Source organism: Pleurodeles waltl, chromosome 12 (assembly GCF_031143425.1).
Source record: "Pleurodeles waltl isolate 20211129_DDA chromosome 12, aPleWal1.hap1.20221129, whole genome shotgun sequence".
NCBI lineage: Eukaryota > Metazoa > Chordata > Amphibia > Caudata > Salamandridae > Pleurodeles > Pleurodeles waltl.
The window spans coordinates 47059886-47083615 of NC_090451.1; the positions used below are offsets into that span (position 1 = coordinate 47059886).

The 23730-nt window shown below is 45.6% G+C and overlaps 1 protein-coding gene across 3 annotated transcripts in view; it reads right to left on the bottom strand.

The window, feature by feature from the left end:
- HAUS8 (HAUS augmin like complex subunit 8) overlaps positions 1-23730 on the bottom strand; it is a 96061-nt gene that overhangs the window by 1182 nt on the left and 71149 nt on the right. For all 3 annotated transcript variants that reach the window (XM_069216671.1, XM_069216674.1, XM_069216672.1), the window contains exons 9-10: positions 2888-3029; positions 1161-1302 (exon numbers count right to left, since the gene is read on the bottom strand). In XM_069216671.1, coding sequence (XP_069072772.1) covers positions 1161-1302; positions 2888-3029 — 284 coding nt within the window. The remainder of the gene's footprint in view (positions 1-1160; positions 1303-2887; positions 3030-23730) is intronic.

Consider the following 23730-nt stretch of genomic DNA (forward strand, 5'->3'; position numbering starts at 1 on the left):
ATATCATAAGTTGCGAAGGTTGGGATATAGGAGGCATAGAGGCTGGCATAAATAACACTGGAGGATTAAGGTCAGAATGCCAAACCCGCAGAGGGCATTTTTTTTTGGGTGGGGGGGTAGCACTCCCAGACGAGATATGGAGTTTCACCTGCAATCAGAAAAACACATTATCTTCTCACAACATGCCCCGCACTATCCATTATAAGTTCTTACAATGAGCATATTACACCATGATGAGCTAACATAGATTTGATGTGAGAGAAGTCTGTAACTGGTGCTCCAGAGGCTCGATTCCTTCATCTGGCGTGGTGTCGTGCTGCGGAGTTCAAATACCAAGAAGAAATTCTAGGGGCCTTATCCAACATGGTTGAATGTGCTATACCTATGGATCTAGACATTGTATTCCTGGGGTGGGTGGGGGGCCTGGACACACTGTACAGACAATTAATTCCTCTGGCATTATTACTGACCAAGAGGCAAGTGGTGTGTCGCTGGGGTAGGGGCAGGGCTCCCAAATTCAAGAAATGGATGGGAGAATTGGTGTTGCCTAATGACCAGCTGGAGCTGTATGTGGAAATGCGGTTGAAGACATTGCGACCTAGAGACATATGGGGACCACTAAGTTCATATTTACAGCTCCACGCAATGGACCAGGATACCAACACACTGGCACCCCCTTGAAGTGGATTCCGAACTATAGGCACCTATATCATCCCGTGGCCCATGCTGGGGAGGGGCGGAGTGACCAGCTCCTTTCTGTACCTGTCCCACCACCTCCGGCACCACCCTGTCCTCTCCCAAATGCATCTCACCCACATGGTTCTCCGCAGCTGCTGGGAGGTAGCCCACTACTATTTGAGCTATCTCCGACTTAATCTAGCAATCCTCCATTTGACATATTTATCGATTCATTATGCTGTATAATTTGCATCCGTTTTGAAGGCTAAACTGATTTCATTAAAACACTTCACAAGAAAATGCTGCTACAGGAAAGGAGCAATCAGACCACATTTAGGACAATTCGGAGTTGCATCCTCACTCATTCTTTAAGGAAAAGCTGAACATAAGGGAAATACTTTGTTTCTACTGTTTAGGTTGTCCTCAGTCATTTTGAGCAGAGCACTTAAAACCCTACCACCCACAGAATGAATCAAGTATACCTTGGAAGATCTGTGTCAATACACAGTGCCACCTCCTCAAGTTCTTTTGTTTTAGTTAATGCCTTGGAATTTTCTTCAGACCAGGGGGGCATAAACTCAGCCAGAAGGGATTCGGTAACAGTCAAATGTTTTTCCAATTTTTCTGTATAAAAGAAATAAAACACAGAACTTCGTTTGCTTATACCAAAGCAAGCAGCTTTACAAAATCACCACCTTCAAAATTGGGCTAAAAAGCCTACATCTTCCGTCAGACACTTGACAGAACGTCGATTTGGGATGTATTTTTTTTTAAACTTGATTGAGATTCACTACAACACGTACAAACAAAATGTAAGATTCCAAAAGTGGAACTGATAGCACACTAGGGGGCGAGCCGTGTAGAAATTGACTCAAGCACGTGCACCTCTGCCTGAGTCCGTGCTCAGTTCCTTTGTGCAGAGCACCTTAAAACAGACTAGAGACTTTAGATAATTGGAAACCAGCTAGAGTTGAAAGCAGGGTGGGAAGGAATGTTTATGGTTTAAAATTGAAGGGAAAATGTAGAGGTGGACCAAGCCGAAAGCGCAGCAGTACGCTGCAAAGAATACAGGGGGTTACATAAAAGACCAATCTCAATGCAATGGGATACCATTTTGTAAAGGGGATGAGGATGCAGAGGATGGGACCTCTTAATGCACGCTGTTCCCCCCGCCATAGTGCATCCCCGAATAGCTCTACTAGCTAGCTCCTTCCATACCACCTCCTTCGCCCCCCCCCGCCATACCATCAGAAGTATAGTGGTTATACAATCATTTACCATATATATGCTCTTTCACAAGAGCCAAAAGTCACATATGTGACTACCGGGTTGCTTTATTGAAGTGCACTGTGACCATCCATACGAATACCAGTACCATCAGACTGCAAAGCGGGGGGTCCGGGGGGACTGTTTATTACTGTATTGTTTTTTTTTCTTGTATGATGTTGATTATTGCACTGATGACTTAAACATAAGATAAATGAGCAACCAAATGTACGGCTTAAAGAGCCAAACAATTTGATATATCAATATGTTACTTTTCCAACAAAAAGATATATGCACTATGATTCATAAAAGCAATACAATTTGTGTTAAAAAAAAATGTAGGGGTGGGCTATGGTACTACCACCCGGCACGCCTGCAGTGCAATCAGAAGGGAGTTGGGCTTTCTCTCCTTGAATTTGTGTTGTTCAATCTCATTTTTAAGATCTTGGAAACAGCATGAAAGGGGAATGGTGTGTTAAGCTTCTAATGCCTTGAGTTTTTTTTTTTTTAAACTGAAAAACAATTGATAGTTTACTTTATGGTGCAGAGTATATTCAGACTGTCAACATTAGAGATCTCATTATTCCGTAATGTGTTTACTGGATGGCCTTCAATAATGTTGGGACTTCTGAATCATGAAGTGTTTGTTAGTTGCTATTGTGCTCGGGGCTCTATTTCACTAATTTAAAAGGAATCTGCAATGGAGTTTCAAAAATTCCGTTGTCCATTTGATGCAATGGACACTTTGCCTCATCTGGAACTTTACTGTAGTTTTTTATAGAGCCTTTGCGATACATTATTGGCACAATTTTAAAAATATATATTGAAGAATTTGGATACATCATAACAGTTTAGAGAATGAAACATTTTAACAAACTATTACATCCATATTTCAGAAAGTGTATAGTGTAGCGAAACAAATTCAAAAGTTTAGCTTAGTTACCCAAGTAGTCCTCACTGCTTCCTTCAACATGAATATTTTTGATGGGCAGCTCATGTCTTGTGGAATCCAGCGCTGTGGCAAATGTTTTATACACGCTTTTAAACTGGTCGTCTTTGGCAGTGGACGGCATGAGTACTGCAGTCTGAAAAAAATATCCAAATGTAACATGCAAGTCATAGATCATTTTGCAGAGGCAGAAGGTGTACAGTATTCTAGAGGATTGAACACGCTAGCTGTAGATCGGACTAAGCCTCAAAACATATAGCCACGAAGAAACTTCCAGATAGAGTTAAACCTCCAAACAGTCAAGGAAGAAACTTTACTCTTCAGTCAAACTAATTTCACTTCATCATGTTAAGTTATTTGTGGTTCGTTAGCATCAGCCCTATGGTTTCAATGAGTTCTACAGCATGTAAATCTTTAAAAAGCATGGTTTAAAATAATCATGCTGTGAATGAGACGTACAGCCTTACCTGCTACAGAGTGAAAGGGACGCATAGCAAAATTAAAATGATGCAAATCAGCGCCTTGGAGGAGAAAGAAAATATTACTTTCCCAGTAATCATCAGCTCGTGGCATGTAGTGCAGTAGGTTCACATGCTCTGCATAATCCTGCCATCTAGTGTTGGGTTCAGAATGCTGCAAGTTGTTTTTCTTTGAAGAAGCATTTTTGAGTCATGGGATCGAGTAACTCCTTCACTGTGATACTACACATGGGCATCAACTCCTTTGTTAGACTGCTTTCCCAAGATGAGAAAAGGAGTGTAGACGAACTATAAAAAAAAGAGATGTCCATGCAAATGTAAATATATATGTACAACTCTGTACAATTATAACGTAACTGAAACGGCCACATGCATCCAGGTAGGTGGGAGGGCTCATGTGAATTTACAGCACTTCATGCCATGAACAAATGCTTACTGGGCAAGTAACATTTTCCGTTTAATGGCATGTTTGGCTGTAGATATACATGCTCTGCATAGATTGTAAAGCAGTTCCTCCATGAAACCGGTTGCTAGCCTGTGGGAGTTGTAGTTGACTGGAAAAGTGTTCTTAGTACTGCTTGGCATACATTAGAGTGCAAGTACATTTAGACAGTAGTGTTTTGTAAATGTATGTGTTGTAGACCATGTAGCTACCTTACAAATATCAGCTATGGGTATATTTCAAAGGATAGCCATAGTGGCTCCTTTCAGACTGGTAGAGTGTTCTCTAGGTGTGACAAGAAGTTGTCTTTTTGCTTTAGCATAACAAGTTTGAATACTTTTTACTATCCACCTAGATATGCTGCTTATGGATTGCCTTTATAAGGTAGTGAGAAAGCTACAAAGAGCTGTTTAGTCTTTCTAAGCTCTTTAGTTCTATCAATGTGCAATGTACAACATTAATGCACGCTTAATGTCTAAAGTTTGAAGGACTCTTTTGGTAACTGAGTCAGGCTGCGGAAAGACGACTGGTAACTCAATGGATTGATTAATGTGGAATTGAGAGATCACTTTAGGGAGCAACTTCGGATTAGTTCGAAGAACCACTTTGTGCATATGAATTTGGAAGAATGGATGGTTCTTCCAAGGTTAGGGCCTGGAGCTCTCTATCACGTCAGAGATGTGATGGCAACTAAAAAAGCCACGTTCCATGAGATGTACTTAAGAGTACATGAGTGAAGTGGCTCCAAAGGAGGGCTCATGAGCCTGCTAAGGACAATAGTGAGGTTCCATGCTGGTGCAGGAGGCACTCTTGGTGGTATGACCAGTTTAAGGCCTTCCATGAATACTTTGATCACTGGAATTCTAAACAGGGATGTAGGTTGCCTCTTTTGTAAATATGCAGCTATAGCTGCGAGATGTATGTGAATGGAGGTGTAAGCTAAATTTGCTTTTTGTAGATGAAGCAAGTAGTAGACAATGTCTTTGACAGTAGCTTTAAAGGGATTAATATATTTGGGTTGACAGTAGCAAAAAAGTGTTTCTATTTTGCAGCATAGCATGCTCCTGTAGTGGGTTTACAAGCTTCTCTGAGAATGTCCATACATTCTGCAGGCAAATCTAATTAACCAAACTGTATGACCTCAGAAGCTACATCACAAGGTTGAGAGATTTGGGGGCTGGGGGTCTGACCTGACCTTGGTTTCCAGTGAGAAGGTCCAGCCTGTTGGGAAACTTCTTGTGGGGGACTACCAAGAGGTCCAGTAGTGTGAACCAGGGCTGCGGTGCCCATGTGGGAGCTACAAGGATCATGTTGACAGATGTCTGCCTGAACCATTGAACTGGAAATGGAATGAAAGGGAGAGGCAGAAAAATGTATGCAAATATCCCTGACCAGCTCATCCATATAGCATTTCCCTTGGATAGACAATGTGTGGTACCTGGAGGCGAAGTCTTGGCATTTTGTGTTTTCTGCTGTGGCGAAAAGATCTATTTGATGTGTTCCCCACTTCTGGAAGTATTTTTGAAGGACTTGCGGGTGGAGTTCCCATTTGTGGACTTGTTGCTGCACCCTGCTGAGCAGGTCTGAAAAGTCATTGTCCATTTCTGAGAGATACTCTGCCACCAGGTGAATGTGATGGTGAAGAGCCCATTTCCATATTGTCTGAGAGCTGTGACAATTAGAGTTACTATGTCACCCCTTGTTTCCGAAGATAGTACATTACTGTCATGTTTTATGTGCAGACTAAGATAACTTTGTGAGAGAGGTGATGAAGAAATGCTTTCAGGGCTAGAAATACTGACTGAAGCTCGAGGAAGCTGATGTGTAGGGATTGATGATGAGGATCCCACTGGCCCTGTACAGACAGGGCTCAAAGGTAAGCGTCCCAGCCTGTGCATGATGTGTCTGTTGTCAGAATGGTGTGAGGCACTGGGTCTAGAAAAGGCCACCCTTTTAACAGGTTGGTGGTGTTCCACCATTGCAGAGAACAAGAAGTATGGCAGTTCAATAACACTAGAGCTTCCCAGTGACCCTGTAATCAAACCCACTGATGAGACAGACACTGGTGTAGGAGGATGCATGTGGAGTATGGCGTGGGAAATGATGGCAATGCAGGAGGCCATCATCTCTAACAGGCACATCACAGTCCTGACCATGTATGATGAATTCTCTCAAAACTGAGTGGGGAGAGACTGAAAGTTGTGAACATGAGCCGGATCGGGGTATGCTATCGCCAATTCCGCATTGAGAATAGCTCCTAGATAGGGATGTTTCAGAAGTTGAAGGTAGGATTTGATAAAGTTGGGTGTGAAACCTAACACGTGCAGAAGGTCCACTGTCATCTGAGCGAGATGTTGTCATTGCGATTATGTGCTGGCTTTGATGAGCCAGTCGTCTAGGTAGGGGAATACACGAGATGTGCGGCTACTGCTGCTAAGCACTTTGTGAAGACCCTGGAAGCTGTAGTGATTCCAAAAGGAAGAACCTTGAATTGGTAGTGCTTGTCTACAATTACTAATCTGAGATATTTGCAGTGTGCAGGGTTCGACAGGGATATGGAAGTAGGTGTCCTTTAGATCCAGGGCTAACATAAAGTCACTCTGTTGTAAGTGGGGGATAACATCTTGAAAAGTAACCATGTGAAAGTGTTCTGATAGTATGTAGGCCTTAGTTCCAGAATGGGCCTGAGAGAGCTGTCTTTTTGGGGAATGAGGAAATATAAATAGTATACTCCTGTTCCTTGGTAGTTTAGTGGAACTGGCTCAATGGCCCCTTTGAGAAGAAGGGATTGTACCTTTTGTTTGAGAAGAAAGTGTTCTTGAGAGAGCTTCCGAGAGTGAGGGGGGGGGATGTTTGGAGGACTGGTAATGACCTCCAGACAGTAACCATATAGGATAATGGAAAGGACCCATTGGTCCAAAGTGATGTTGCCCCATTGTCTATGGAAATTTCGAAGCGGTCCCCTGAAAGGTGTGGAGTAGGAAGACGTAGGTAGTCACTGTTTAGATGTTGATTTAGAAGTGCAGATAGTGGTGCTCTTGCCTCTACCTTGGGTGTTATTATCTCTATAGGCTCCTCTGGAGAAGCCTCGTGATTATGAACTGGAAAGCTGTCTGGCCTTAGAAGTGGAGGCCTCTGTGCTTGTGTGACCACCTCTGAATGTGGGGCAACGAACAGTACCTCTTAGAGAGGGGTACTGTAAAACACCCATGGCTTTTGCAGAGTTCGTGTCTCTTTTCAGCTTCTCAAGGGTGAAGTCCACTTGAGGGCTGAAAAGATGCTCCTTGTCGAATGGCATTTTGAGTACCACTTGTTGTACCTCTGGTTTAAAACCTAAGCATCGAAGCCATGCATGTCTCCTTAGTAGGATGCTGGTGTTGATACTGTGAGCAGCAGTGTCCGCAACATTTAGGGCACATCTGATGGAGTTATTACTGATTGTCTGCCTCTCTGTGACAATTTGTTGTCTCCTTTTGCAGTGCTCATCTGGGAGATACCGGAGGAGCTCCGCTGTCTCATCCCAGTGAGCCCGATCATATCTCGCAATTAAAGCCTGTGAGTTGGCGATGCGCCAATGACTGCCTGCTTGCGCAGCTACTCTTTTACCAGCAGCATCAGTCTTTTTGCTCTCCTTGTCTGGTGAGGAGAGTCCCCTGTGGGCTGACTATTGCCCAGTTTGTGTGTAACTGCAGCCACGACAGAATCTGGCAGGACCTGTGATCTTATGTAAGGTGGATCAGCTGGAGCAGTTTTGTATTTTTGTCTACTCCAGGGGTGATTACTGTAGAGTGGACTGGTTCCTTCAAAATGTTGTCTGCATGACAAAGCATGCCAGGGAGCATGGGAAGGAACTGGATATCCCCATGTGTGGACTTTAGGGTATCAAAAAAGAAAGGCTTGCTCAATGGGGTACCTGTGCAGTTCAACATTGTGGTAAGCGGCTGCTCGATCTATTACCTGCTGGTAGGATATGGCATCCTCTGGCAGTGAAGGTCATCCAGGGGTACAAATCCGATCTGTTGAAATCATGGGATCAGGATTATATGTGTCCCAGGGATCTGGGTCCCGCTCTGTTCCACCCAAATAGGAACACTGTGGTATTAGATCCCCTGCAGTAGGAGAGGCAGGTGAATGAGGAGAGGAGAGGGTGTGTAGGAAGGTAGCCTCTTTCTAGCCGTGTTACCCCCACTTTTGGCCTGTTTGTGAGTATATGTCAGGGTGTTTTTGACTGTCTCACTGGGATCCTGCTAGCCAGGGCCCAGTGCTCATAGTGAAAACCCTATGTTGTCAGTGTGTTTGTTATGTGTCGCTGGGATCCTGCTAGCCAGGACCCCAGTGCTCATAATGTATGCCCTGTATGTGTTCCCTGTGTGGTGCCTAACTGTATCACTGAGGCTCTGCTAACCAGAACCTCAGTGTTTATGCTCTCTCTGCTTTTTAAATTTGTCACTGCAGGCTAGTGACTAAATTTACCAATTCTCATTGGCACACTGGTACACCCATATAATTCCCTTGTATATGGTACTTAGGTACCCAGGGTATTGGGGTTCCAGGAGATCTCTATGGGCTGCAGCATTTCTTTTGCCACCCATAGGGAGCTCAGATAATTCTTACACAGGCCTGCCACTGCAGCCTGAGTGAAATAACGTCCACGTTATTTCATAGCCATTTTTCACTACACATAAGTAACTTATAAGTCACCTATATATTCAACCTTCACCTGGTGAAGGTTGGGTGCCAAGTTACTTAGTGTGTGGGCACCCTGGCACTAGCCAAGGTGCCCCCCACATCGTTCAGGGCAATTTCCCCAGTCTTTGAGAGTGCGGGGACACCATTACACGAGTGCACTATACATAGGTCACTACCTATGTATAGCATCACAATGGTAACTCCAAACATGGCCATGTAACATGTCTAAGATCATAGAATTGTCACCCCAATACCATTCTGGTATTGGGGGGATAATTCCATGATCCCCCGGGTCTCTAGCACAGAACCTGGGTACTGCCAAACTGCCTTTCCGGGGTTTCCACTGCAGCTGCTGCCAACCCCTCAGACAGGATTCTGCCCTCCTGGGGTCCATGCAGCCCTGGCCCAGGAAGGCAGAATAAAGGATTTCCTCTGAGAGAGGGTGTTACACCCTCTCCCTTTGGAAATAGGTGTGAAGGGCTGGGGAGGAGTAGCCTCCCCCAGCCCCTGGAAATGCTTTGATGGGCACAGATGGTGCCCATCTCTGCATAAGCCAGTCTACACCGGTTCAGGGATCCCCCCAGACCTGCTCTGGCGCGAAACTGGACAATGGAAAGGGGAATGACCACTCCCCTGCCCAGTACCTCCCAGGGGAGGTGCCCAGAGAGCTCCTCCAGTGTGTCCCAGACCTCTGCCATCTTGGAATCAGAGGTGTTGGGGGCACACTGGACTGCTCTGAGTGGCCAGTGCCAGTAGGTGACGTCAGAGACTCCTTCTGATAGGCTCTTACCTTTCTTGGTAGCCAATCCTCCTTTCTTGGTAGCCAAACCTCCTTTTCTGGCTATTTAGGGTCTCTGCTTTGGGGAATTCTTCAGATAACGAATGCAAGAGCTCACCAGAGTTCCTCTGCATCTCCCTCTTCGACTTCTACCAAAGGATCGACCGCTGACTGCTCCAGGACGCCTGCAAAATCGCAACACATTAGCAAGACAACTACCAGCAACATTGTAGCGCCTCATCCTGACTGATTTCTCAACTGTTTCCTGGTGGTGCATGCTCTGGGGGTCGCCTGCCTTCAACCTGCACCAGAAGCTCAGAAGAAATCTCCCGTAGGTCGACGGAATCTTCCCCCTGCTAACACAGTCACCAAAAGACTGCATCACTGGTCCTCTGGGTCCCCTCTCGTCCTGACGAGCGTGGTCCCTGGAACACAAACTCTACCCAATTGAATCCCACAGTCCAGTGGCCTTCAGCCCAAGTTTGGTGGAGGTAAGTCCTTGCCTCCTCACGCTAAACTGCAAACCTGTGTACTGCGTGATTTGCAGCTGCTCCGGATTCTGTGCACTCTTCCAGGATTTCCTTTGTGCACAGCCTAGCCTGGGTCCCCAGAACTCCGTCCTGCAGTGCTCAACCCGCTGAGTTGGCCTCCAACGTCGTGGGACCCTCTTTTGTAACTCTGCGTGGACTCCGGTTCACAAATCTTCCCGGTGCCTGTTCAGGTACTTCTGCGGGTGCTGCCTGCTTCTGTGAGGGCTCTCGGAGTTGCTGAGCGCCCCCTTTGTCTCCTCCAAGGGGTGACATCCTGGTCCTTCCTGGTCCTCAGCAGCACCTAAAAACCTCTACCGCGACCTTGCAGCTAGCAAGGCTTGTTTGCAGTATTTCTGCAGGGGAACACTTCTGCAACCTTCATCGTGACGTGGGACATCTTCCTGCCAAAGGAGAAGTTCCTAGTCCTCTTCGTTCTTGCAGAAATCCAAGCTTCTTCCATCCGGAGGCACCTTCATCCGGGGTTTCCTGGGCTCCTAATCCCCCCCCGACACTGTCGCGACTATTGGACTTGGTCCCCTTGCCTTGTCCTCAGGTCCGGAAATCCGTTGTCAGTGCACTGCTGGTGTTTGTTGTTCTTGCAGAATCCCCCTATCACGACTATTGTGCTCTCTTGGGGTAGTAGGTGTACTTTACTCCTACTTTTCAGGGTCTTGGGGTGGGGTATCTTGGACACCCTGACTGTTTTCTTACAGTCCCAGCGACCCTCTACAAGCTCCCATAGGTCTGGGGTCCATTTGTGATTCACATTCCACTTTTGGAGAATATGGTTTGTGTTGCCCCTAGACCTACGCTTGTCTATTGCAACCTATTGTAATTCTACACTGTTTGCATTACTTTTCTGACTCTTACTTACCTATTTGTGTACATATAACTTGTGTATATTACTTACCTTCGTACTGAGGGTACTCACTGAGATACTTGTGGCAGATTGTCATAAAAATAAAGTACCTTTATTTTTAGTAACTATGTGTATTGTGTTTTCTTATGATATTGTGCATATGATATAAGTGGTATAGTAGGAGCTTTGCATGTCTCCTAGTTCAGCCTAAGCTGCTTTGCCATAGCTACTTTCTATCAGCCTAAGCTGCTAGAAACACCTCTATTCTACTAATATGGGATAACTGGACCTGGCATAAGGTGTAAGTACCTTTGGTACCCACTACAAGCCAGGGCAGCCTCCTACAGGGTGGAGGAGGAGGAGGAGAGGGTGGAGGAGAAAAAGCGGGGGGAGAACGTGTTTGAGGAGGAAGAGAAAAAGGCTTATGAATAGTGGCGGTAGTCTTGTCCTTAGTCTTCTTTGGAGGTGGTGAAGTATCCAGAGCCTCCTGAAAAGATAGTTTCCTCTTGAAGGTGACAGGGGGAAAGCAATAATGCGCCCTGTACCTTCCTGGATGTTGAGGCTGCGCTGACGAGCGTCTATGGTCTCATAATGGGTTCAACCAAGATGGTGTGGAGGAAGACTGATAAGAGTCTTTCGGCTCTGAAGACGTTGAATCCCTGGTTTTCAACACTGAGGATCTTGGTCTGTGTCCTTTTGTCGGAGCCAAAGCAGAGGTTGAGCTTGTTCGGCTCTATGTCAAAGTGGTCGGTGCCGAAGGTCAGATGGAAATAGCGACATCTTGGACAGAAGATGTTGAGTTTGATGCTGAAAAACATGATGTCATGGTCCTGGCAATTTTTGGTGGTCCAGCGGCCTCGGTAAGGGACTTTTTAGCAGTCTAAGAGGGGGCAGGGGGGACCACAGTACTCATGGGTTGTGCCGATGTCACCTTGTGGTTTTCGATATCCGACTGGACGTCTGAGTCCTGGATGGAGAAGGCCTCCTCCTGGGAATGTTACTCCCCAAAGATGGCCGGAGTGTCTTCCAGGGTCTTCTGAGCCATCTCTAGTAGACAAGCTCTTCGGTCTCCAGGGGTCTTTTTAAATCTGAAGGATATGCAGGCATTGCAGGTGGCTTCTTGATATTCGGGGTGAGGCACAGGTTACACACCAGATGTTGGTCGGTGTCCATAAATTTTGCGTGGCACAGAGGACAGAATAGAAAGGGCGTCCATTCCATCTGCACAGCATACTGGTCAGTGCCACATGCTGAGGTAGACCCACATGGGCGAGGGCACTCCAGAGGGCGTGCGATCGTTTCTCGGACTGACAGAGTGAGAATGTAAGAAAACCCAATCGAGAACAATACCATTGATGGAGTAAAAGATGGAAAGAAAGGTTTCTAAACTGGAGCGAGGGGAAGATGGAGCAAAGAGGCACATGTCCGAACCCGACAGCGGAGAGAAACAATCTAACAAAGGAGCCGATGCCCATGTGCAGTATCACCGAGAAGGAAGAGACACCTGATCCAGTGACTCAAAAATGCTTTAAATATAAAAATAAAAAAAACTTGTAACACTCTGAACCCAACACTAGATGGCAGGAGTATGCAGCGCATGTGTATCTATAGCCACACATGCCATTGAACAAGGTTGTTCAAGCAAGCTTCACTGTGCACCCATACCTTTGAACTCTATTTCTCAGAAAACCCATGAGGAGACATTACTACTAAAAGGTTTTTGCTGGAGAAAGCATACTAAGGCATGGTGCCTCCTAGAAGGAGCCTGATGTGATATTCCAATGCAGGGGTCCACAGAAAATATTACCGATTACATCGAATACCAGGAGCATTTTAAGGTGCTAGGTTCTTTATTACCACAAACTGAATTAGAGCGCTGTTGTCAATTACACTCATCACACAGATAGAGACAGAGGGCTCCTCAGAAGTGGGAAACTGGGGTGCCACCTGCACCACGCAGAACCCTAACCTGAAAAGGTTAACATTTTTTTTTTTTTTTTTTTTTTTTTTAATAAAGCACAAACTTGCCACACAACTTATCTGATGTGGGTATAACTTTGGATATATTGAAATTTGGAGCTTCAGATTAAGAATACTGCAGATGGATAATACACCTTAAATTTCATCAGGGCTTTCTAGTGGCTCAAATCTTCGGTTCACATTTGTGTGTTTGTAAAGGGCAGGCAAGCACTGGCCAGTATGATATTCCTTCCGCAATATTTGTACACCATACAGAATTCACTGAGTCCTAAACCCAGATCAACATTCAAGGAACTCAACAGGTTATTAACCTCGCTGTGTGGATAGGAAAAAGCAGCAGAGTGCAGCTAGCACAACTGAAAAAGGATGAACTTGAAGTGGGGTTGGGTCTCCCAGATCTAGAGGTGTATTATATAGCCACACAACTTTAACATGCGGTACAATGATACAAGTAAGACTGGAACTGGGAGAAAGGTCTCCTAAGCGTGTCTATAAATATCGACTCACTACAACTCAGTTTGATGCGTGGGACACACAAACCAACAATTGTTCCCATGATAGTTAATAGCATGTCAGCGGCCAGGAAAAAGACAAAGAATTCTAAAACAACTCCTGTTCTCAAGACAATGTTCTGCAATATCACTCATGATATGTTCATGTCACAATGAAGAGAAGGTAAGTGTCTCACACCGGAGGACCTGTACCCGGATGATAAGTTCATAACATTTGAGGAGGAGCATGAAGTATTTGGGGTGCATCTGGGACAATCTATAATCTGCCAAATTGATGAAAATCGTGAGGGAGATATGAATTTCCACAGTTGCCGTCTATATTTGACACTCTTGAAATGTTAATTGAAGTTGGTGGTGGGGAAAAGCAGATAGCCAGGTTATATAAAGCCCTTAAGAAAGACAGAGTGAAATTCCCTTTGGACGTTAGCTTAAGGAGGCTGACTTGCCACAGCCTCTCTCTGATAGGGAATGAGAGACCTATGACATGGTTGAAAAGGAAACCCAGTAGCACTAGATTTAAATAATCATGTCATATTAGATCGCATCTACCTCAGCCCAATAAGGATTCACAGAATATACATGGACAGATTCCCCCTACTTTTCTTATGATGCTACGTTTCTCCACAAATTTGGTAGTGTGGACCTATAAGGATTTACTGGAACGAATGACTGTGATAAACACTGAAACCATGGGTTAGCAATGCGTTTTAGGGCTGGTTCCCAAACCCAAGAAATGCAATATTCCAAATAAATGTGTAATGTTGGGGTTATTACTCAGGAAAAGGTGTAGAGCAATTCACTGGATCTCCACAAAATTTCTGTGATCACCGATTAGTTGAAAAACATGACCAAATGAACTACTGCAGAAGAAAGGAAATTGAAGCGGGTTAGATTCAATGAAAATGTGCCTAAAACTATTGTTTGGTGTGCTTAAATGATAAATATACACTTCCCAGAATTCAGACAAAAGTAGCAATGGTGACGAAAGTGAAAACTCGTAAGACAGGTCTTCAAACTGTGGGGGTAACCCCCACAAGGCTGTGGAGTTCTTGGGGGGGGGGGGGGGGGGGGCGGGCATTCCTATCGTTCAAATGCTTCAGCTGAACTTTCATTCATTGAGCCTCCTGTGCTGCGAAATGAAGCCGCACAGAGAGCTAAAGAAGCCTTCATGCCAGGGTGCCTGCTCATTGAATGAAATGCAAATGTGTGCAACAAACTAATCTGCAAATGTAAAGGGTAAACAATGCAAATGTAAAGGATGCCTGGGAGCTGGCTCTGGCTTTAATTGATCAAATCACTTGAAGCTTTGAGATGACAAAGATTTGCTCTTTTTGAGTGGTAGTGCAAACATTTAACAACTAGGTTGTTAAGTGCATGCTTTTAATTGTATTTACATATTGCTTACTACCTCTGAGGAGGTGTTGAAGTGGCAGCTATTAAATAAATTGTATTAGATATTGTCTGGTGTTACTTAAAGCTACATTTTGAAAGCACCATTTTATTGTAAAACTATTTACACGTTTTGTAGCAGTCTATCTTATACTGTGTGGAATGCAAGTATAAAATAATGGCTTACATATTCATAGTGCTTTCTCTCACGGGCTGTGATCTCGTAGCACTAAAAATACACAAGCCACTATTTACACCAACCAAGATTAAATTCTGTGGCTCTCTTGTTACACACACATACCTCTGCAGTGCATTAACTAATAGAGGTTTCATAAAGTACTACAGTACATTTCCCAATGAGTAACAATTTTTTTATTATTTATTTTTCATTTAAGCTGGCTGTTATTTTATATGTAGCTATCGGATGGTGAAAGACCTAAAAAACACTTACAGAATATTTTGGGGCTTATTTATGAGAGGCGTGCGCCACTACAGCATCACTTTTGTTGACGCTTCTGCTGCACAAGCCTCTCAATCTCTCTGCATGACTTTGCATGGCCTCATAGATATGAAGCTGCTGCGTTGCCTTACTCTGCATCAAGGAGCCGTTCCATGGGCGTTGCGGTGGGTGTTTCCATGCAACACCCAGGTCCATTTATGCATCTCCACTGTATTTCATACATTCTTGAATCTGAGAGTACATTTTATTTATGAACATGTGCAGCACTTAGTATTCACAGCATGTGTAGGTTGAAATTCTTTTTAATATTTTGCTTAGTAATTGTGTTCATCCTCCATGTTGCCTTTATTTTTATAGTTATGTATGTAAATATTAGCCTCACTCGATCAGGACATCAATTGTAATAAAGCCTTTAAATGAATAGTACAGATTTCTAATGTGACTCCTATCATGGTGAAAGGAGTTTCCGAACACAGTAATACAGCAAATAATCTTGTAGTCTCACAGGACTAATTGTTGCCCGGAATGCACCATCCTCACGTAATGCATAGGTTTGAGCTTGTATTTTGGCCACATAGTCTTGGGTTTCCAAAAACTGGACAGCAATTTGCAAAACTGCAAAAAGAAAACCTATCAACTTGTTTGTTATACAAGGAGTACTGCATTTGCAAGTTTTAAAGAAATCTAATTGTAAGGAAATGCCTCCTTGGCATGGTTGCCCCCTGACTTTTTGCCTTTGCTGATGCTATGTTTACAATTGAAAGTGTGCTGAGGCCTGCTAACCAGGCCCCAGCACCAGTGTTCTTTCCCTAACCTGTACTTTTGTATCCACAATTGGCAGACCCTGGCATCCAGATAAGTCCCTTGTAACTGGTACTTCTAGTACCAAGGGCCCTGATGCCAAGGAAGGTCTCTAAGGGCTGCAGCATGTCTTATGCCACCCTGGAGACCTCTCACTCAGCACAGACACACTGCTTGCCAGCTTGTGTGTGCTAGTGAGAACAAAACGAGTAAGTCGACATGGCACTCCCCTCAGGGTGCCATGCCAGCCTCTCACTGCCTATGCAAGTATAGGTCAGCCACCCCTCTAGCAGGCCTTACAGCCCTAAGGCAGGGTGCACTATACCATAGGTGAGGGTACCAGTGCATGAGCATGGTACCCCTACAGTGTCTAAACAAAACCTTAGACATTGTAAGTGCAGGGTAGCCATCAGAGTATATGGTCTGGGAGTTTGTCAAACACGAACTCCACAGCACCATAATGGCTACACTGAAAACTGGGAAGTTTGGTATCAAACTTCTCAGCACAATAAATGCACACTGATGCCAGTGTACATTTTATTGCAAAATACACCCCAGAGGGCACCTTAGAGGTGCCCCCTGAAACTTAACCGACTGTCTGTGTAGGCTGACTAGTTCAAGCAGCCTGCCACACTAGAGACATGTTGCTGGCCCCATGAGGAGAGTGCCTTTGTCACTCTGAGGCCAGTAACAAAGCCTGCACTGGGTGGAGATGCTAACACCTCCCCCAGGCAGGAGCTGTAACACCTGGCGGTGAGCCTCAAAGGCTCACCCCTTTGTCACAGCACCGCAGGACACTCCAGCTAGTGGAGTTGCCCGCCCCCTCCGGCCCCGGCCCCCACTTTTGGCGGCAAGGCCGGAGAAAATAATGAGAATAACAAGGAGGAGTCACTGGCCAGTCAGGACAGCCCCTAAGGTGTCCTGAGCTGAGGTGACTAACTTTTAGAAATCCTCCATCTTGCAGATGGAGGATTCCCCCAATAGGGTTAGGATTGTGACCCCCTCCCCTTGGGAGGAAGCACAAAGAGGGTGTACCCACCCTCAGGGCTAGTAGCCATTGGCTACTAACCCCCCGGACCTAAACACACCCTTAAATTTAGTATTTAAGGGCTACCCTGAACCCTAGAAAATTAGATTCCTGCAACAACAACAAGAAGGACTGCCTAGCTGAAAACCCCTGCAGAGGAAGACCAGAAGACAACAACTGCCTTGGCTCCAGAAACTCACCGGCCTGTCTCCTGCCTTCCAAAGAACTCTGCTCCAGCGACGCCTTCCAAAGGGACCAGCGACCTCTGCATCCTCTGAGGACTGGCCTGCTTCGACGACGACAAGAAACTCCCGAGGACAGCGGACCTGCTCCAAAAAGACTGCAACTTTATCCAAAGGAGCAGCTTTAAAGAACCCTGCAATCTCCCCGCAAGAAGCGTGAGACTTGCAACACTGCACCCGGCGACCCCGACTCGGCTGGTGGAGAACCAACACCTCAGGGAGGACCCCCGGACTACTCTACGACTGTGAGTACCAAAACCTGTCCCCCCTGAACCCCCACAGCGCCGCCTGCAGAGGGAATCCCGAGGCTTCCCCTGACGCGACTCTCTGAAACCTAAGTCCCGACGCCTGGAAAAGACCCTGCACCCGCAGCCCCCAGGACCTGAAGGACCGGACTTTCACTGCAGAAGTGACCCCCAGGAGTCCCTCTCCCTTGCCCAAGTGGAGGTTTCCCCGAGGAAGCCCCCCCTTGCCTGCTTGCAGCGCTGAAGAGATCCCTTGATCTCTCATTGACTTCCATTGCGAACCCGACGCTTGTTCTAACACTGCACCCGGCCGCCCCCGCGCCACTGAGGGTGAAATTTCTGTGTGGGCTTGTGTCCCCCCCCGGTGCCCTACAAAACCCCCCTGGTCTGCCCTCCGAAGACGCGGGTACTTACCTGCTGGCAGACTGGAACCGGGGCACCCCCTTCTCTCCATTGAAGCCTATGCGTTTTGGGCACCACTTTGAACTCTGCCCCTGACCGGCCCTGAGCTGCTGGTGTGGTAACTTTGGGGTTGCTCTGAACCCCCAACGGTGGGCTACCTTGGACCAAGAACTGAACCCTGTAAGTGTCTTACTTACCTGGTAAAACTAACAAAAACTTACCTCCCCCAGGAACTGTGAAAATTGCACTAAGTGTCCACTTTTAAAATAGCTATTTGTGAATAACTTGAAAAGTATACATGCAATTGAAATAATTCAAAGTTCCTAATGTACTTACCTGCAATACCTTTCAAACAAGATAGTACATGTTAAATTTGAACCTATGGTTCTTAAAATAAACTAAGAAAAGATATTTTTCTATAACAAAACCTATTGGCTGGATTTGTCTCCGAGTGTGTGTACCTCATTTATTGTCTATGTGTATGTACAACAAATGCTTAACACTACTCCTTGGATAAGCCTACTGCTCGACCACACTACCACAAAATAGAGCATTAGTATTATCTATTTTTACCACTATTTTACCTCTAAGGGGAACCCTTGGACTCTGTGCATGCTATTCCTTACTTTGAAATAGCACATACAGAGCCAACTTCCTACATTGGTGGATCAGCGGTGGGGTACAAGACTTTGCATTTGCTGGACTACTCAGCCAATACCTGATCACACGACAAATTCCAAAATTGTCATTAGAAATTGATTTTTGCAATTTGAAAAGTTTTCTAAATTCTTTAAAGTCCTGCTAGGGCCTTGTGTTAGTCCCTGTTAGCATTTCTTTTAGAGTTTAAAAGTTTGTTAAAAGTTTGAATTAGATTCTAGAACCAGTTTTAGTCTCTTAAAAAGTATTCCAACTTTTAGAAGCATAATGTCTAGCACAGATGTGAATGTGGTGGAACTCGACACCACACCTTACCTCCATCTACAGATGAGAGAGCTAGGGTCACTCTGTAAACTAAAGAAAATAGCAATGGGCTCCAAACCTACCAAAGTACAGCTCCAGGAGCTTTTGGCAGAGTTTGAAAAGGCCAACCCCTCTAAGGATGGCAACACAGAGGATGAAGATAGTGACTTGGAGGAAAATTACCCCCCACCAGTCCTATTTAGGGAGAACAGGGCCTCTCAAGCCCTGACTCCACAAATAATAGTCAGAGATGCTGGTCCCCTCACAGGAGGGGCCAACAACTCTGAAATCACTGAGGATAACTCCAGTGAAGAGGACATCCAGCTAGCCAGGATGGCCAAAAGATTGGCTTTGGAAAGACAGATCCTAGCCATACAGGGAGTGCAGAATTATTAGGCAAATGAGTATTTTGACCACATCATCCTCTTTATCCATGTTGTCTTACTCCAAGCTGTATAGGCTCGAAAGCCTACTACCAATTAAGCATATTAGGTGATGTGCATCTCTGTAATGAGAAGGGGTGTGGTCTAATGACATCAACACCCTATATCAGGTGTGCATAATTATTAGGCAACTTCCTTTCCTTTGGCAAAATGGGTCAAAAGAAGGACTTGACAGGCTCAGAAAAGTCAAAAATAGTGAGATATCTTGCAGAGGGATGCAGCACTCTTAAAATTGCAAAGCTTCTGAAGCGTGATCATCGAACAATCAAGCGTTTCATTCAAAATAGTCAACAGGGTCGCAAGAAGCGTGTGGAAAAACCAAGGCGCAAAATAACTGCCCATGAACTGAGAAAAGTCAAGCGTGCAGCTGCCACGATGCCACTTGCCACCAGTTTGGCCATATTTCAGAGCTGCAACATCACTGGAGTGCCCAAAAGCACAAGGTGTGCAATACTCAGAGACATGGCCAAGGTAAGAAAGGCTGAAAGACGACCACCACTGAACAAGACACACAAGCTGCAACGTCAAGACTGGGCCAAGAAATATCTCAAGACTGATTTTTCTAAGGTTTTATGGACTGATGAAATGAGAGTGAGTCTTGATGGGCCAGATGGATGGGCCCGTGGCTGGATTGGTAAAGGGCAGAGAGCTCCAGTCCGACTCAGACGCCAGCAAGGTGGAGGTGGAGTACTGGTTTGGGCTGGTATCATCAAAGATGAGCTTGTGGGGCCTTTTCGGGTTGAGGATGGAGTCAAGCTCAACTCCCAGTCCTACTGCCAGTTCCTGGAAGATACCTTCTTCAAGCAGTGGTACAGGAAGAAGTCTGCATCCTTCAAGAAAAACATGATTTTCATGCAGGACAATGCTCCATTACACGCGTCCAAGTACTCCACAGCGTGGCTGGCAAGAAAGGGTATAAAAGAAGGAAATCTAATGACATGGCCTCCTTGTTCACCTGATCTGAACCCCATTGAGAACCTGTGGTCCATCATCAAATGTGAGATTTACAAGGAGGGAAAACAGTACACCTCTCTGAACAGTGTCTGGGAGGCTGTGGTTGCTGCTGCACGCAATGTTGATGGTGAACAGATCAAAACACTGACAGAATCCATGGATGGCAGGCTTTTGAGTGTCCTTGCAAAGAAAGGTGGCTATATTGGTCACTGATTTGTTTTTGTTTTGTTTTTGAATGTCAGAAATGTATATTTGTGAATGTTGAGATGTTATATTGGTTTCACTGGTAATAATAAATAATTGAAATGGGTATATATTTTTTTTTGTTAAGTTGCCTAATAATTATGCACAGTAATAGTCACCTGCACACACAGATATCCCCCTAACATAGCTAAAACTAAAAACAAACTAAAAACTACTTCCAAAAATATTCAGCTTTGATATTAATGAGTTTTTTGGGTTCATTGAGAACATGGTTGTTGTTCAATAATAAAATTAATCCTCAAAAATACAACTTGCCTAATAATTCTGCACTCCCTGTAGAAAGGGAAAGGCAAGAGATGGGCCTAGGACCCATCAATGGTGGCAGCAACATAAATAGGGTCAGAGATTCTCCTGACATGTTGAAAATCCCTAAAGGGATTGTAACTAAATATGAAGATGGTGATGACATCACCAAATGGTTCACAGCTTTTGAGAGGGCTTGTGTAACCAGAAAAGTGAACAGATCTCACTGGGGTGCTCTCCTTTGGGAAATGTTCACAGGAAAGTGTAGGGATAGACTCCTCACACTCTCTGGAAAAGATGCGGAATCTTATGACCTCATGAAGGGTACCCTGATTGAGGGCTTTGGATTCTCCACTGAGGAGTATAGGATTAGATTCAGGGGGGGCTCAAAAATCCTCGAGCCAGACCTGGGTTGACTTTGTAGACTACTCAGTAAAAACACTAGATGGTTGGATTCAAGGCAGTGGTGTAAGTAATTATGATGGGCTGTACAATTTATTTGTGAAAGAACACCTGTTAAGTAATTGTTTCAATGATAAACTGCATCAGCATCTGGTAGACCTAGGACCAATTTCTCCCCAAGAATTGGGAAAGAAGGCGGACCATTGGGTCAAGACAAGGGTGTCCAAAACTTCCACAGGGGGTGACCAAAAGAAAGGGGTCACAAAACCTCCCCAGGGGAAAGGTGGTGAGACAGCCAAAAATAAAAATAGTAAAGAGTCTTCTACAGGCCCCCAAAAACCTGCACAGGAGGGTGGGCCCAGAGCCTCTTCACAAAACAATCCTGGGTACAAGGGTAAAAACTTTGATCCCAAAAAGGCCTGGTGTCGTAGCTGTAATCAGCCTGGACACCCAACTGGAGACAAGGCCTGTCCCAAGAAAGGTTCCACTCCAAACTCCAATCCAGGTAACACTGGAATGGCTAGTCTCCAAGTGGGATCAACAGTGTGCCCAGAGCAAATCAGGGTCCACACTGAAGCTACTCTAGTCTCTGAGGGTGGGGTGGATTTAGCCACACTAGCTGCCTGGCCGCCTAACATGCAAAAATACAGGCAGCAGCTCTTTATTAATGGGACAAGTGTAGAGGGCCTGAGGGATACAGGTGCCAGTGTCACCATGGGGACAGAGAAACTGGTTTCCCCTGGCCAATACCTGACTGGAAAAACCTATACAGTCACCAACGCTGACAATCAGACTAAAGCACATCCCATGGCAATGGTAACTTTAGAATGGGGAGGGGTCAATGGCCTGAAACAGGTGGTGGTCTCCTCAAACATCCCAGTAGACTGTCTGCTTGGAAATGACCTGGAGTCCTCAGCATGGGCTGAGGTAGAACTAAAAACCCATGCAGCCATGCTGGGTATCCCTGAACTGGTGTGTGTAAAAACAAGAGCACAATGCAAGGCACAGGGTGAAAAAGTAGAGCTGGAGTCTGGAAGAAAGGCCCAGCCTACCAAGGGAAAAGGAAAGTCAGTTGGGAAACCAACTGCAACACAGTCAGAAAAAGAGAACCTCTCTTCTCAGGAAGAAGTTCTGCCCTCTGAGGGAACTGAGCCTTTGGAGCTTGAACCTTATCAGGTTGAGCTCTTAGGCCCAGGGGGACCCTCAAGGGAGGAGCTGTGTAAGGGACAAGAAACCTGTCCCTCTCTTGAAGGCCTTAGGCAGCAAGCTGCTGAAGAGTCCAAGGGCAAGAAAAATGGAACACATAGGGTCTATTGGGAAGATGGACTCCTGTACACTGAGGCCAGAGACCCCAAACCTGGTGCCACTAGGAGAGTGGTAGTGCCTCAGTCGTTCAGAGAGTTTATTCTGACCTTAACCCATGATATTCCCCTTGCTGGGCATTTGGGACAAACCAAGACGTGGGAGAGGTTAGTCAACCACTTCTACTGGTCCAATATGTCCCACAAGGTTAAGGAGTTTTGCCTCTCCTGCCCCACCTGTCAATCCAGTGGTAAGACAGGTGGGCACCCAAAGGCCCCCCTCATTCCACTTCCAGTGGTGGGGGTCCCCTTTGAAAGAGTGGGTGTGGACATAGTTGGTCCACTAGAACCTCCCACAGCCTCAGGAAATATGTATATCCTAGTAGTAGTGGATCATGCTACTAGGTATCCTGAAGCTATTCCCCTTAGGTCAACTACTGCCCCTGCAGTAGCCAAGGCCCTCATTGGTATCTTTACCAGAGTGGGTTTCCCTAAGGAGGTGGTGTCTGACAGAGGTACCAACTTCATGTCAGCATACCTAAAACACATGTGGAATGACTTACAAATTCACTACACCATACCATCCACAAACTAATGGCTTAGTTGAGAGATTCAACAAGACATTAAAAGGCATGATCATGGGGCTCCCAGAAAAGCTCAAAAGGAGATGGGATGTCCTCTTGCCATGTCTGCTTTTCGCTTACAGAGAGGTGCCACAGAAGGGAGTAGGATTCTCACCCTTTGAACTTCTGTTTGGTCACCCTGTAAGGGGACCACTTGCTCTTGTTAAAGAAGGCTGGGAGAGACCTCTTCATGAGCCTAAACAAGACATAGTGGACTATGTACTTGGCCTTCGCTCTAGAATGGCAGAGTACATGGAAAAGGCAAGCAAAAACCTTGAGGCCAGCCAACAGCTCCAGAAGTTTTGGTATGACCAAAAGGCTGCAATGGTTGAGTTCCAACCAGGGCAGAAAGTCTGGGTTCTGGAGCCTGTGGCTCCCAGGGCACTTCAGGACAAATGGAGTAGCCCTTACCCAGTGCTAGAAAGGAAGAGTCAGGTCACCTACCTGGTGGACCTGGGCACAAGCAGGAGCCCCAAGAGGGTGATCCATGTGAACCGCCTTAAGCTCTTCCATGACAGGGCTGATGTAAATCTGTTGATGGTAACAGATGAGGATCAGGAGGCAGAGAGTGAACCTCTCCCTGATCTTCTGTCATCAGACCCAAAAGATGGCTCAGTAGATGGAGTGATCTACTCAGACACCCTCTCTGGCCAACAGCAAGCTGATTGTAGGAGAGTCCTACAACAGTTTCCTGAACTCTTCTCCCTAACCCCTGGTCAGACACACCTGTGTACCCATGATGTGGACACAGGAGACAGCATGCCTGTCAAGAACAAAATCTTTAGACAATCTGACCATGTTAAGGAAAGCAT